Source organism: Amyelois transitella, chromosome 9 (genome assembly GCF_032362555.1).
Source record: "Amyelois transitella isolate CPQ chromosome 9, ilAmyTran1.1, whole genome shotgun sequence".
Lineage (NCBI taxonomy): Eukaryota > Metazoa > Arthropoda > Insecta > Lepidoptera > Pyralidae > Amyelois > Amyelois transitella.
Window position 1 is genome coordinate 2,082,505 of NC_083512.1, and position 16,258 is coordinate 2,098,762.

A 16,258-nucleotide genomic window follows, 5' to 3' on the forward strand; every position below is an offset into this window, starting at 1 on the left:
TATAGCCTAAAGCCTTCCTCAATAAATGGTCTATTCAACTCAAAAATAATTTTTCAATTCGATCCAGTAGTTCCTGAGATTAGCGCGTTCAAACAAACAAACAAACTCTTCAGCTTTATAATATTAGTATAGATTTTCAATTGTATTTCTTCTTATTTGTGATTATAAAAGATATTCATAAAAAAAATCGAAAAAGAAATTTCCTCTAAAGCACCACCTAGAGGCAGCGGGCCCTATATGCTGGGAGCATTTCCCCGCTGAATAGCCAGACTTATTCTATGAGAAAAGAAGGCTCTCGGTTTATCGATTAAGACCCACTTTCAAAGAAAAAATCCCCATGGAAATTCCTCCAAAAAACACTTCATATTGAGATAATGATAATATAAGAGACCACAGTCAATGGCTTGATATTGCCAAAGTAGTTTTGATAAGTTAAAATATAAATTTGATTTTTTACTAATTTGTGCCGTGTGGTTCCCGGCACCAATACCAAAAATAATAGGACCACTCCATCTTTTTCCCATGAATGTCGCAAAAGGCGACTAAGGGATAGGCCTATAAAATTGGGATTCTTCTTTAAGCGACGGGCTAGAAATCTGACACTGTATGAATCTCAATTTTATCATTAAGCAAAACTGCTAAACGTGGTCTATCAGTCTTTCAAGACTGCTAGCTCTGTCTACCTCGCGAGGGATATAGACGTGATTATATGTATGTATGTATGTATGTAAATTTTTAATCCGCTACGTCAAACCCAAGGACGCCAAATTATACAGTCAATCAGTCACTCCATTCCATTGTTCAATGCTTACAATAACTCCTGCAGTAATAATAAACTCGCAAGTTATTTTGACAGACAGACAAACATTTTAATATCGTATTAATATAGATACGCGCGATGAATGTATGCAGTAAGCGCGGCGGGCGCGAGTCGAAAGCACGCGTGTGTCCTTAACTTTATAAAATCAGTGATGTAGTGTGAAACGAACTTTATAATTTCGAACGGAAAATTGGAATTCAATTGTGAGTTTAAAAAGACAGGTTTGTATTTTTTTGTTTTTTTTTTTTTAATTGCTTGACTGTTTTGTCTATACTTTATGGAACTTTTAAACTTCATTGATAATATCAAACAACAATCGATAACCGGGCCAAGTGTTTACGTTTCCGAAAATAAAACGGGATTCGTTTCAAAATAAATACGAATTGAGATTAAATAGACATTTAAATATGAAAATTACTGTCGCTTAAAAGCTATTTTAATTACATTTATATATGTTTGTGTGTATTGTGTAAATTCTAGAATTATCGTTTTGATCCTGATCACATTTAACGGTACGTTTAAATAAAATAATACACAATTCCCTCAAAAAAAGATAAAATGCACAATTTTTTTTATTATTTATTTACTTAAAATTTTATCAACTACGTACTTACAACAAATTTAACAAAAAAAAATTATAAATTTATCTATGACGTACAGTTAAGATCAATGGTGATTGAACCAGTTTTGATAAGAAATGCGCTATGGTTCTATTTGGAATGGGTCCAGGTATAAAAATACAATGCCTAGTGCCGTCCCGCTGCAAATCGCCGGGTGATAGTCACGCTGTTAGGTCCAATTCACACTGACTGCGTTTTGAATGCACGAAATCCGCATGCGCCATAGAAATCGAAAAATAATAAGTGATCAAATTAAACGTCTCACCATACTTTAATGAAATATTTGTTAAATTTTTAGCAAAGCTTCGAATTTATTGCAAAAAAAATTGAATTACATACGTTTTTCCTGTAAATGCGTAAGAATATTGGCAATATATAATATATTTTTATATATACATATTATATATTTTTATTATATATATAATTAGATTTTACAATAGAACGAAATCAACTATTTTTTACTTAGATTCAATATTGAACATTGGTCTAGACTGCATTTATTCGACCAAAAACTTTGGCAAATTTTTTATCACATAAGTACCTAATGACTTAAGCGAATACTGAGCTTTGAATCAAATATGTAGCTGTATGTGTATGTCTTCTTCCTGCGCGGTGCAACCCCTTCCGGTGCCGCCTGGATCCCAGCACCAAGAGAAAAAAGAATATGACTACTCCATCTGTCATCATCATCATCTAAGAGATAGGTTTATAAACTGGGGATATAGGCGATTAGCTAGCCTACCTCGATGGCGGAAGATGATACATACATATATTCAGGTCTATATCACTTGCGGGGTAGACAGAGCCAGCAGTCTTGAAATGGCTGTTTGTCTTAATGGTAGAATTGAGATTCAAAAAGTGACAGGTTGCTAGCCCATCGCCTAAAAGAAGAATCTCAAGTTTATAAGCCTACCCCTTAGTCGCCTTTTCTATTGGTGCCGAGAACCACACGGCAGCTATATTTTCAACATAAAATAAAAATATTTCACAATAAATACAATCTCTGACATTTTTACCTTACAAACAAAACCATGGCAACCGTTGCTATGACTTATATGAAGAGGGTTGCCTACATCTGTAAACTTTCTATCCACATCGCGTCCCCGTCTGTATAATTCGAGCCTTATCAGTCGACGGCGGGCTCAAATATTATTGTGATAACAATGATAGCTGGCGGATTGGTTCTGAATAGAAAATTGTGCCGCGTAATCTCAGGAGCATTGAGGATAGAGCAATGACCTCTTGAAACGCAAACTGCACAATTATACATACATATGGTCACGTCTATATCCCTTGCAGGGTAGACAGAGCTAACAGTCTTGAAAAGACTTAATGGCCACGTTTAGCTATTTGACTTAATGATAGAATTGAGATTCAAATAGTGACAGGTTGCTAGCCCATCGCCCAAAAAAAGAATCCCAAGTTTGTAAGCCTATCCCTTAGTCGCCTTTTACGACATCCATGGGAAAGAGATGGAGTGGTCCTATTATTTTTTGTATTGGTGCCGGGAACCACACGGCACACACAATTATATATCGCCCGAATATAAATACATACATAAATCTTAAAAAACTATAACTTAATAACTGACATTTCCTTCCGAAGGTAATCAAAAAATATAGGTAATACGCTTCTTGTACATGCCTTTGTATGTAGGCAAGTGTGTCAGAGAGCCAGGTAAAGTCAATTAAAGGTTATGCCACAAGAAAATCTGGATAAAAGTAGACCATAATCCTGTGACTGGTCGCTTGTCTACCGTGTGCTAATAGACTCCTGTCTTCTATAGGTATTAAAACCTTTGGTATTAACCCCCGACCTAATAAAAGTGTAATCTATACTAATATTATAAATGGCACAACTTGGTAATTCCTATGCATGTACAGCTGTTAGCAAAAAAAATTAATTGACAAGCGAGTACCTAAGGAGTTTCTAAAATTTCTACAATTTATAAGAGGGAGTTTTTAATTTAAAACATTTTTATATGAGCTTGACCGAATTTTATGTTAAATATTTTTTATGCATATTTTTTTTGTTGCTTGTTCTTCATTCCTTTCATGTTTGGTTTGTATTTGTACAAAAAAATTCTATTCTCTTAAAAGAGGTGGTTTTTCATTTTAGGCAAGATTTTTTAATGAGCTTAACCGGATTTTCTGTCGTATATTTTTTATGTATTTCTATTTTTCTTTTTGTCCCTTTTGTTTTTCATTTTTTTCATGTTTGGTTACCTAATATTCAATGTAGATTACAATCTCATCACAATAATAATGTATTAATGTGATACTGGCACTTGAAGACCACTTATAACGCCCATTGACTTTTAAGTAGGTTAAATGATAATAATGTGTTTGATGTACCTAAACTCACGTACTGCTGAACTGAGTGCAATGTCTGGTTATAAAAAAAACGGTAGAATTGAGAACCTCCTTCTTGAAGTCGGTTAAAAATACTAGCTTTTACCAACAGCTCCACTCGCGTGATTATAAAAATAAAGCGGAAAGAATAGAATAGATTTATTCATAACTACTACCGCTTCCAAAGCGCATGTGTAGAAGAAGCGGCGGAACAAACTACACTGCAACAAAGAGAAATGTGACTCCTATTTCACCTCAGGTCCTGAGGCATAGTTGCACAGGGCGTAACAGACATATGAGAGGAAATAGAGATATATTGATTGATGCCGTGTGGTTCCCGGCACCAATACAAAAAAGAATAGGACCACTAAATCACTTTCCCATGGATGTCCTAAAAGGCGACTAAGGGATAGGCTTAACTTATAAACTTGGGATTCTTTTTTAGGCGATGGGCTAGCAACCTATCACTATTTGAAACTCAATTCAATCATTAAGCCAAATAGCTGAACGTGGCCATTCAGTCTTTTCAAGACCATTGGCTCTGTCTAGCCCACAAGGGATATAGACGTGATTATGTATGTATAGCGAGATACGAGTATATTTACGTTCCTATGAAACAGCATCGGTTTGTCAGTCAAATCACGCGCCTGGTTCTGGCAGAGTTCAAAGTCTGCGATAAACACAAAATACATATATGTACAAAAACAAAACATTAAATATACTATTCCCGTTCCAGACTTGATCCAGTTTCAAGCCATTAAATAAATGGTATCTTTAATTGAAATAACGACAATCGTCGTTGGCCTCAATTGCAAAAGATGTCCATATCCTAACTCTAATGAATATGACTTTGAAATGGATGTAAGGATTTTTTTTATGAATAGGAAAAAAAGTACTTTATTTTTGTTATTATGTTGAATGTGTTTGACCTCTGTCCGCTTTATGGGAGATGATATCTTAATACCACACGTCATTTCTGTAATGTTTATGCGCTTTTTTTTTATTATAAGTACTTACTTTTGATAACACTTAAGATTTACATCTAACTATTTTTTAACTACTAGATTACAGCTAAAATGGCTTGGATAAAAGAATTTTACAAAATATAGACTTCTAAAACTTAAAAAAAAGGATGGGATCCTTCTCTTTCCCGTGGATGTCGTAAAAGGCGAGTAAGGGACAGGCTTATAAACTTGGGATTCTTCTTTTAGGCGATGGGCTAGCAACCTGTCACTATTTGAATATCAATTTTATCATTAAGCCAAACAACTGAACGTGGCCTATCAGTCTTTTTAAGACTGTTGGCTCTGTCTACCCCGCAAGGGTTAAAACGTGATTATATGTATGTATCCCTTAGTTGCCTTTTACGACATCCATGGGGTATATATTGAATGGTTCTATTCTAAAGTGCAGAAAACTACACGTCACTTTACAATATTAGTAAGTACCCATAAATAGTTATGGATAAATGGTGTTGCCAATGTTTTAACATTGTTGCAGGTCATCAACCATGGGTGGAATGTTTCGGAGCGAAGAGATGGTGCTGTGCCAGCTGTTCGTGCAGCCTGAAGCTGCTTACGTGTCAATGTATGAGCTCGGGGAAGCCGGTATAGCGCAGTTTAGAGATGTAAGTCTATCGCAGGATACGAAGATTGAATAAATATAAATAAATAAATATATACGGGACAAATTACACAGATTGAGTTAGCCTCGAAGTAAGTTCGAAACTTGTGTTACGAGATACTAACTCAACGATACTATATTTTATAATAAATACGTATATAGATAAACATATCCGCTAGAGGGCGCTAAATACCAAACATCTACAGTGTTACGCTCGTACGAAAAATAAACTTTAAAATTGTTTTGCCGACGCTTTTGTGACAGTACTAAGTTTACCCATATAGCTATACCTGAAACCTGGTGGACAGTGTGTGTAGGTGATCATAGAAACGGAAAACTGATGTAATAAGTGAAATGCAAATAACCTAACCTGTGAGTGACTGATACTGGTGTACTGTTGGGTGGCTCCCGTCGAGCTGACTTTGTGAACAAACATCAATAGTGATTAATTTTCACGCTTACGAAGCTTATGTGAACAGATTATTTGCGCATAATAGCGAATTATCCTTATCTGTTTTTGCAAGTCATATCGACTTTCTTAGAAAGGCCATTCGCACGAACTAGATGGCACCACCAGCTTTGTGCTTTAAGCATCCTACAATTTGATTCTTGCACTCGCACAGCTTCCCAATAATCCGATGCGCTTTCGCTGGGTGGCTCCACGGGTCTCTCACCAATAGATGTCACTACTTTATTGTTTCGTAATTGTAAACAATACTAAGTTCTTATCTAATTGAAAATACAATTATATATAAATATATATATTATTTTGTTGCTTCCTGTTATTTCTTACTATTCAGAATGGACTGTAAAGGCTGCTGCAGAATAATAGACCATAATGACAATCATCTGGCATGTTGCATATGTAAAGGAAAGTTTCATAGTGATTGTCTGAACATAAAAAAAGATCATTTTCTGTCTCTTTCTAATGATTGTCGCGACAGATGGAGCTGTCCTGAGTGCTCAAATGTAACGAGAAGAAAAGGGTCATATCTAAATACCCCAGTGAGACAACACCAAATCCCGTCGTCTGACAATACACTCATGGACGTCTCCTCTGAATTATTTGACCATGAAAAGTCTCCTACGAGTGACAAATTCAGTCAACTATTGGAAACAATTAACCAGTGGCGTACTGATATCAATGCCAACATGTCAGCCATTAGAGTCGAGTTACATACTAGTCTTGGTGAAATTAAAACCGAAATTATGACTCTCAGACAAGACTATATCTCACTTAAAACTACTGTCAACACCATGGATACCGAGTTGAAATCCTTGAAATATTCAGTCCAAGTACAATCTGAAGAGCATAGCAGCCTTGCAAGGCGGGTCGATGAACTATCAAAAACTGCTGACGAGCAGACCTGCCAAGTGGTTTCACAGTTCGAGCATAAGATCGACGCCTTGGAACAACAAGCCAGGCAGTGCAACATCGAAATATGCAACATACCAGAGCGTCGCAACGAGGACTTGATGGGCATCGTCAACGCCATAGGCGACGCTATTAAATCACAGGTCACTCAACGCGATATTGTGTCCGTCCACCGTGTCCCACACGCCCAGCAGGGAGGCAGGCAGCCTAAGAATATTATCGTGAAATTTTTAACACGTTTACAGCGAGATAATTTTCTGAGTAACTTCCGCAGGATTAAGTCGTTGAGTACAGACAAAGTTGGTATACCCGGAACTCCTTCTACAATATTTATCAACGAGCACCTCACTTTGCAAAGGAAGCAGTTATTTCGTAAATGCCGTGAGGCCGCCAGGGAGCATCACTTCAAGTATGTGTGGATTAAAAACGCCACAATACTTATGCGGGAGCGAGACGATAGCCCAGCCCTCGCGGTCCGAGGAGAAGTCGACCTCACTCGGATTTTATCAACAAAAAACGTCTAATCTACACCCAGTTGATGTTACTTTTTTCTCATTCCACCTAGCTTTATTTTATTTTGCATTTTTCTTATTTTTAAACAACTTTTTTTGCAACAGCCTGTTGACACGTCACGCAGTTGCATTTAATTTTTGTGTAGTTTCCTTAGTCGGTTTTTATTACAGATTTTTCCATTCCAACTATTTTTATAGTGCAACAGTATCGATGTGTAATTCGCCTTACTTTTATATCACCTCATTTTATCGCCTACATGGCACAAACTTGGGCGCCTCCCGTATGTTATCTTTACACTTTTATAACTGTACATCAATCATAAGCAATATTTCTATGGACATAGACTATAAATTTAACCTGACGGCACAGCATACGTACTTAATACTTTTAATTATATATGTAGATATTGTTTTACGGTTTGACTATGGATAACTCAGTTAACAAAAAGAATTTGTCTATCTATTATCAAAACTGTGGAGGTTTTCGAACTAAGCTTTATACTTTATATATGAATATTTTATTAAACGCTTACGATATCATAATACTGTCTGAAACTTGGTTAACACCCGATATTGACAGTACCGAATTCATAGACCCACGTTATGCGGTATTCCGATTGGACCGAGATCGTGTTGCTACAGGCAAGCAGGACGGTGGTGGAGTGTTGGTGGCTGTACTTCGGAGCCTTAGACCCACCTTAGCATATTCATCTGACCTAGACCCTTCCCAACTAAGTAGGATAGAACATATCATAGTGGAAATACCTAGTTTAAACAACAAAAATAAACATATGATTAGTGCAGCATATATTCCGCCTCAGACGCCAGCGGATATGTATGAGCTCCACTTTGACAAATTAGAGAATATTCTTACGTCATCGGACGTCGACAGCTATTTTATAGTTGGAGACTACAACATGCCCGAAATCAAATGGATGTCTGCTTCTTTGCCTATTTCTATTAATGGAGCCCCCGTTACTTTTAATCCTGAGGGCGCATCTACCAGGTGTTCCTTACTTGTTAATCTAATGTCAGTTCTCGAAGTCTCACAATACAACGGTTTCCTGAATGGACTTGGCAGGATTCTAGACTTATTTTTGTCTAATATTCCATCGTCACTGCACACTGTCAGCCCTCTACTATCTAGCCAATCTCACCACCCTCCATTTATAGCCTATTTTTCCGTCAGTCATGTAGAGGATACTATGAAAAAACGTCCTAATACCAAATACAATTTTCATAAGGCAGATTATAACCTAATCAACTCTGCTATTAAAAAAACGGACTGGAATGCTTTATTGGACGATCTTCCCTCAGAAATGGCCCTCGAAGTTTTTATGAACACTCTGGATAAACTAATAAAAGAGTATACCCCTTTATCAAATACCAGGTGCACTTCTTATCCCATATGGTTTACTCCCAAGTTGATCAGACTTTGCAAAAAGAAAGAAAAGGCCTGGGTGAAGTGGAAAAAATACAAAAATCAAATTGACTATGAAGTATTCTCTCAATACAGAAAAGAGTTCAAATTATTGTGTGATGAGTGTTATTTAAAATATATCAACTCAGTTGAGGACAATATTACGACTAATGTGAAATACTTTTGGACATATATAGCTAATCGTAAATCTAAATCTAATATACCTCCCAAGATGCATTATAAGGATGTAAAAACAAATGACCCTGAAACTGTATGCAATATGTTCTCAGATTTTTTTCAATCTGTCTTTGAACCCTCTTCACTCAGACCTAATCAACGGCTGGCTCTCAATAACCTGAGCAATGATGATACTCTTATAACTAATATTCGGCTAGGTGAATCTGATATCATGAAAGAACTGCAGTTACTTGATATTTCAAAGGGTCCTGGTCCTGATGGTCTTCCTCCCATTTTGTTCAAAAATACCGCCAAATATATATGCCGACCGCTTTGTATAATTTATAATAAATGTTTGGATGAAGGCGTGTTTCCTGAAATATGGAAACACGCTAACATAACTCCTATCCATAAAAGTGGTCCCAAACACGACTGCGAAAATTACAGACCCATCTCTATATTATGTACGCTGGCGAAATTATTTGAACGACTAGTTCACAACATAATCTATTCCATTCTACATAAAGCCATAATCCAAGAACAGCACGGTTTCGTCAAAAAAAGATCCACTGCATCAAATTTGATTGTTTTTGCCAACTTTTTATTTAAACATATGGATCGCGGTGTACAGGTTGACGTGGGTTACACGGATTTTAAGAAAGCTTTCGACAAAGTCGACCATGAACTGCTCCTAAACAGATTAGCCTTCAATGGAATCCGCGGAAATCTGCTGCGCTGGTTCGAGTCATACATCTCTAATAGATCTCAAAGAGTGGTTATCAATGGATATCAATCCAGAAGTGTCATTATCACTTCAGGAGTCCCTCAGGGATCTATATTGGGTCCTTTGCTATTTATAATTTTTATAAATGACATAGCACAATGTTTTCACCACTCTAAGTTTCTGCTCTATGCTGACGATCTCAAAGTTTACAAGGCAATTAGCAGTATAGATGACTGCATCCTTTTACAACAGGATCTTGATAGACTCTCGGCCTATTGTCATGACAGCAAATTGCAGCTGAGCGTTAGTAAATGTAGCACGATAACTTTTACTAAAAATAAAAATGTAATAAACTTTCATTATAAATTAAATAACACTAACCTAACTAAAGTGTCAGCCGTAAGAGACTTGGGTATTAATTTGGACTCAAAACTTTGCTTGGACACTCACATACAGAACATTGTTAATAATGCTTTTAAAATGTATGGCTTCGTTCTTCGCTCTTCCATTGAATTTAAAAGGACCTCCACATATCTCTACCTGTATAAAACTCTCATTCGCTCTCAACTTGAGTATGCTGTGCCCATTTGGAACCCATATTACAACGAGTATAATGATGCTATCGAAAGAGTACAGAAAAAATTCCTAAAGGCTATGCATTATAGGTTTTCAAACGGTACTTACCTTATCCTATACTACTTAAAAAATATAATATACTCTCACTCAGTAATAGACGTAAGTACCTTGAAGTATCTGCTCTACACAGAATTGTTAACAACCTTTTTGACTGCACTGATATTGTGAATGGATTGTACTACGCTGTGCCCAGGAGTGCTGTGATGAGGGAGACTCGTACTCGTTCCCGTCCCCTGTTTGCAACAAGTTTGTGTCGCACGAACAGTGGACGGAGAGCCCCTCTTCGCCGTATGATGGAAACATACAATGTTGAATTTGTGGACATCGATATTCTTGCATGTAATGTTGCTAAATTTAAAAATCTAATTCTTAAAAAGCTATAATTTAATTTATTTTAAGGCCAAAATTTCGTTATTTAATTAGTAAGTTTTTAAAGTAACTTCCTATTTAGTTTAAAATGTCTTAATGTAGTTAGTAGCCCCGATTTCTAGTGTAACTCTGTGAATAACGTTGTGGGCTACATTATTAGTAACACTTCTTATGTTTAAATTCTTATTTATCTGTATATAATGTAGCTGTTTGTTGTTCCAATAAATAAATAAAATAAAATAAAATAAAACATCCAAGACCCAGGCCAATCAGAGAAAGTTCGTTTCTCATCATGCCCTGGCAGGGATTCGAACCCGGGACCTCCGGTGATACAGACAAGCGCACTACCGCTGCGCCACAGAGGCCGTCAATAAATACCACTAGGTTTAACACCAATAATAAATGCAGTTTGTTACCGCTTCTTCTGCACTGACGCCTTGGAAGCGGCAGTAAACTTAGTTTTAAGTAATTTATTTCACGTCAACCAATGTTGTGAAACCAAAAGATTTGGCAATTATTAAGCTATATGAATTAGGTATCCTATGATAATAAATAAAAATTTTGAATTTGAATTGAAGTATAGCTAAACCATTAAGAGATGTGAGTACATCGCTGGATACAAAGATTGAGGATACAAACAACTAGGTTTCACACCAACGAATTGTCAAAATTACTTAATCACATTAACAGATTGTATCTACCTGAAAGAACTTTTAATACACGGAATCCGGAAGCCTGCAGTCTTGTGAAGGTGAGCCTGAAGCCTTAGTCGCCTTTTACAATATCCATGGGAAAGAGATGGAGTGGTCCTATTCTTTTTCTAATGGTGCCGGGAACCACAAGGCACCAATATTACTTTAATATTCTTATAATACATACATATGGTCACATCTATATCCCTCGCGGGGTAGACAGAGCGAACAGTCTGAAAAGACTTAATGGGCACGTTCAGCTATTTGACTTAATGATAGAATTGAGATTAAAATAGTGACAGGTTGCTAGCCCATCGCCCAAAAAAGAATCCCAAGTTTGTGAGCCTATCCCTTAGTCGCCTTTTACGATATCCGTAGGAACGAGATGGAGTGGACCCATTCTTTTTCTAATAGTGCCGGGAACCACATGGCACAAATATCACTATGATATTATTATAATGACGATTATTTATCACATAATTAAAATACCATTATGGTATTACTACTTTTTACTGAATTATCTAGTTCCTTTATTGCTTGCCGGTTGACTGGAAGAGATCCCTTGGGATAAGTCCGCCATTGCAAGTGATTTGTTTATTTTATAACTATGTACTATTTTATTGTTACTGTGTAAATTTCTATGCAATAAAAATATTACAAACAAACAAACAAACCATTCTTCTGTATAAAACGCCGACTAAAATGACTATTATTTACCATATAAATAATATATCTATCATTCTTCTGTCACCTAAACACTTCATGTAATCGTCAACAATAAATCTAGCTTTAAAATTCAGCCCCTGGTTTATCGACTACCTACCAGTAGCAATCAAGTCTATCTGGTCATTAAAAACTCGTTAAAACCTGCCTTTTTCATGTTCGTTTCGTTAATTCTAAATGAAAGCCTTCAGCAATGGTCATAACTTTAATCATATACCTTACATTATACATTTTTTTTCCATTTATTTCTGGGGCAGTTTGTCTATCTGCCACGATTTGACGGCTTAATAGCTGGACTGATTTTAATGATATTTTGTAAAAATTTACTTTTTTATTCGACGTCAAACATTGGCCCACATTTTCTGGGAGTGACCCCACGAAAAAAAGCTTGTACAATACAATTTAAAAGCATAAATTAACAGAAAATTTTAATGAACATGCATTATTATTAGTCTAGGTAGTCTCTGCCTACCCCTCCGGGAAAGAGGCGTGATTTTATGTCTATGTCTATTATTAGTCGTACATCATCCTGCAGAGATCGAACCCGGACCGTGTGACACTAAGGCAAAATATAACCACTACTTCACAGAGGTCGACATTCTAATTCCTACTAATATCTATTATAAATGCGAAAGTCTGTGAGTATGTCAGGATGTCAGTATGAATGTTTGTTACTCTTTCAAAAACTACTGGACCGATAACGATGAAATTTGGTATGTAGGTAGCTGAAGACCCAGAATAACATATTTACTTTTTATCCCGGAGTTCCTGCGGGATTGATAGAGTTTCCATGCGGACGAAGTCGCGGGCGGCCTCTAGTAAATCATGTAACTAATTTGATGGCAGTTTTAGTGCATCAGTTCTGTTATCAGTAATGGCGTTATCACTAGACAGTATAAACAAATAATTAACTGATCAATACTTGAACATACAATATGATATACTTGTTTTTATAACATTTGATGCCGTGTGGTTCCCGCCACTTCAGAGTACGACCACTCCATCTCTTTCCCATGGATAAGGTAAAAGGTGAATAAGGAAATAGACACAATTATCTACTGTAAGCTTCTGTTGGTCTAGGTATAGGGTATTATAGCGAAGAGAAACATATTTTGTGCCTACTGTTTCCCCTTCCCGTGCCAACCGGGGGAAAGCTTTACACACTTGGGATTCTTCTTTTTTGTGTAAAAATGAGCTTTAAATTAATTGAATTAATAAAGTTATTAAGTTTTAACCTTCCCCTGTAAAACTGGATCTATTGCAGATACGCACCTTTTACGTATGGTAGATTTGCGGATTTGCACTATCCCCGACGATATTTATTCATTTATCTATTACAACCTTATCCCAAAGAAACATAGCTTAAGTACTTATATGTAAATATACCTAGTTTGTGAATTTCAAAGCATATAATCACGTATATCCCTCGCGGGGTAGACAGAGCCAGCAGTCTTGAAAAGTCTGATATGCTACATTCAGCTGTTCGGCTTAAGGATAGAATTGAGATTCAAATAGTGACAGGTTGCTAGCCCATCGCTTTAAAGAAGAATCCCAAGTTGATAAGCCTATACCCTTAGTCGCGTTTTACGACATCCACGGGAACGAGATGGTGTGGTCCAATATTTTTTTTATAAGTGCCGGTAACCAGGTTTTACCAGGATAAAAATGAAATCATTAACAAGTTAGTAACATATATAATTGAGATTAAGTAAGTACTCAGTTAGATTAAGTAAAACAAATATTTTATTTTCTTCTACATCTTACAAACTTCAATTTCTTATTGACACTCCTTGACATTAAACGTCATTTTTTCTTCTAAAATAAAAGTTGCCAGTGCTAGCAATAACTAAAAATAACGAATAACTTAAATAAAAAAAACGTTCACAACCCACATTATATATCTATAAGAGTAATTGCATTGTCATTTTGTATCACCACTAAAAATGATATAATTTATCAAGTTGACTACCGGAGTCCATCAGTTGACTTGCCTCATTGCATAACTGATAAATTAATATTTGTACTGATAAGTTATCGGCGGGGTCAACTTTGTTCAAACTGGTATTGCTCAGGAGTCCAATGAATTATACATAATATCATGTCTTTCTTGTGCCGTGTGGTTCCCGGCAGCAATACAAAAAAGAATAGGACCACTCCATCTCTTTCCCATGGATGTCGTAAAAGGCGACTCAGGGATAGGCTTACAAACTTGGGTTTCTTTTTTAGGCGATGGGCTAGCAACCTGTCAATTTCAATCTCAATTCTATCATTAAGCCAAATGGCTCGTGGCCATTCAGTCTTTTCAAGACTATTGGCTCTGTCTACCCCGCAAGGGATATAGACGTGACCATATGTATGTATGTATGTATAATGTCTTAATTTCTGGACAGAGCTGACGGTCTCAAAAGACTGAAAGTCCACTTTCTTTCTTCTGGTGTTAGTACCGGTTGCATCCTCACCTCTCTGGAGAGGAGATCTGGATGCGCCATTTTCAATCGGGTAAGTCAGGTTTATACAATGCTACTCGGTTCTGACCTCTGCAATATTTGCAGTGTATCATGAAAAACTTAAGTATTAATACATAAAATTAAATAATAGTTAGTCAAGTTTAAGTATTTTTAACCTGAAAATTCAAGCGAATCTTAAACTAACACAGTCCTTAAACTGGCTTACTTAAACGGGCCTTTAACTGAAACTGCATTATTTAAAGTATTTAAAAAAATTGACAATATAGTGTGAAATAATTGTTATTTAAGTAAGTAACTGCCTTAAACTAAAACTACATAATTTAAAGTATTTAAAAAAAACTGAAAATGTAAAGTTAAAGTTACTTTTTACATAAAAAAAATTCCTAAAATGCGAAGCCAGCTAAAAATCTGAAGTATTTAGTAAATAAGCATGTATTACGTTAACCGCATTGCGGCCTCGGGGCAAAGAACTTCTATACAAAGTGCCCGTTGTCTTTACAATTAATATTGTATGAAGAAAACTATGCCACAGAACATAGACTCAGTGTTGCCAGACTAACAACGAAATAGTGTACGAGTTAAAGAAAATATTGATCCAATAATTCTTCTTGTAGGTGATGGGCTAGCAACCTGTCAATATTTCAGTCTCTAGTGACCGTTCAGCTTTTTCATCACTATTAGCTCTGTCTACCCCGCAAGGGATATAGACGTGATTTTATATATGTACGTTTTTGTACTCTATCTCGTTCCAATGTATGTCGTAAAAGCTGACCTAGCGATTATAAACTTGTGATTCTTTTTTTTTGGAGTTTATTCTTTTAAGACTGTTGGCTCTATCTACCCCGCAAGGGATGTAGACGTGATGTACGAATAAAATTCATCCGATGTCAAAAGTAGGTTACTAGTTTCTGGAAATTTTACAGGAGCCAAGTCTCCTACATACAGTTTGCATTTTCAATAAAAAATCTGCCTTTAAAAATAATTTCAATGTTTGTAAACACATATTCAAGGCGAAATGTCAAAATCTCTTTTATTCGGGACAAAGAGAACAAAACCAAATTATTCAAATCATTACCCAGACAGTTCGTGCCAACAAAATATAGGCCGCCCATAGAGTTGCTATAACTTTCCTGGCATTAGAGCGCGCAACGAGCTTAATCAAGCTTTGCTTAAGAAAAAGTCATCGTTTATATATTTTAAATTGTTTCTCTTACTTGTATGTATGTACTTGTATGTATGTATTTTGTTGTTTCCTCGGAAATGATTCTACGAATAACAATTTTACATGTTTCGTATCTTGCAATTAACTTACTCATGAGCCCTATCTCAGCAAAGGCCTGATTGGAAGAAGACGCACACTGATAAAAAAAAACCCAAACCTAATGACAAAATTAATTTGAATCTAATATAAATTATCCTTTAAAGAGTAAATTACTTTTTTTACATTCATTTTTTTAAACAAAGGTAGTAGAAGAGTGGGAAGGCCTAGACGAACGTACCTTGATCACATCGGAAACGTTCTAGCAAAATGTCAGGTCAAGAGTACCCGAAACCGACGAGCTTGCATGAAGATAGTTATGAATGTGGATGAAGAGAAAGAAGTGTGTAAAAATTGTTCGAAGTGGAAAGATGTTCTCTGCCTACCCCTCCGGGAAAGAGGTGTGATTTATGTATGTATGTTATTTATTTAATGCCGAAACAAAAAAAAATATTATGGGATCTCTCTACTTCAGATTTTTTAAGATTTA

At 36.1% G+C, this 16,258-nt stretch overlaps 1 protein-coding gene across 1 annotated transcript in view; it reads left to right on the forward strand.

The window, feature by feature from the left end:
• The first annotated feature begins 919 nt into the window (after positions 1-919).
• Positions 920-16,258, forward strand: part of LOC106130338 (V-type proton ATPase 116 kDa subunit a 1) — a 34,992-nt gene continuing 19,653 nt past the window's right edge. The window contains exons 1-2 of the mRNA XM_013329158.2: positions 920-1,041; positions 5,292-5,418. Coding sequence (XP_013184612.2) covers positions 5,302-5,418 — 117 coding nt within the window. The 5' untranslated portion in view covers positions 920-1,041; positions 5,292-5,301. The remainder of the gene's footprint in view (positions 1,042-5,291; positions 5,419-16,258) is intronic.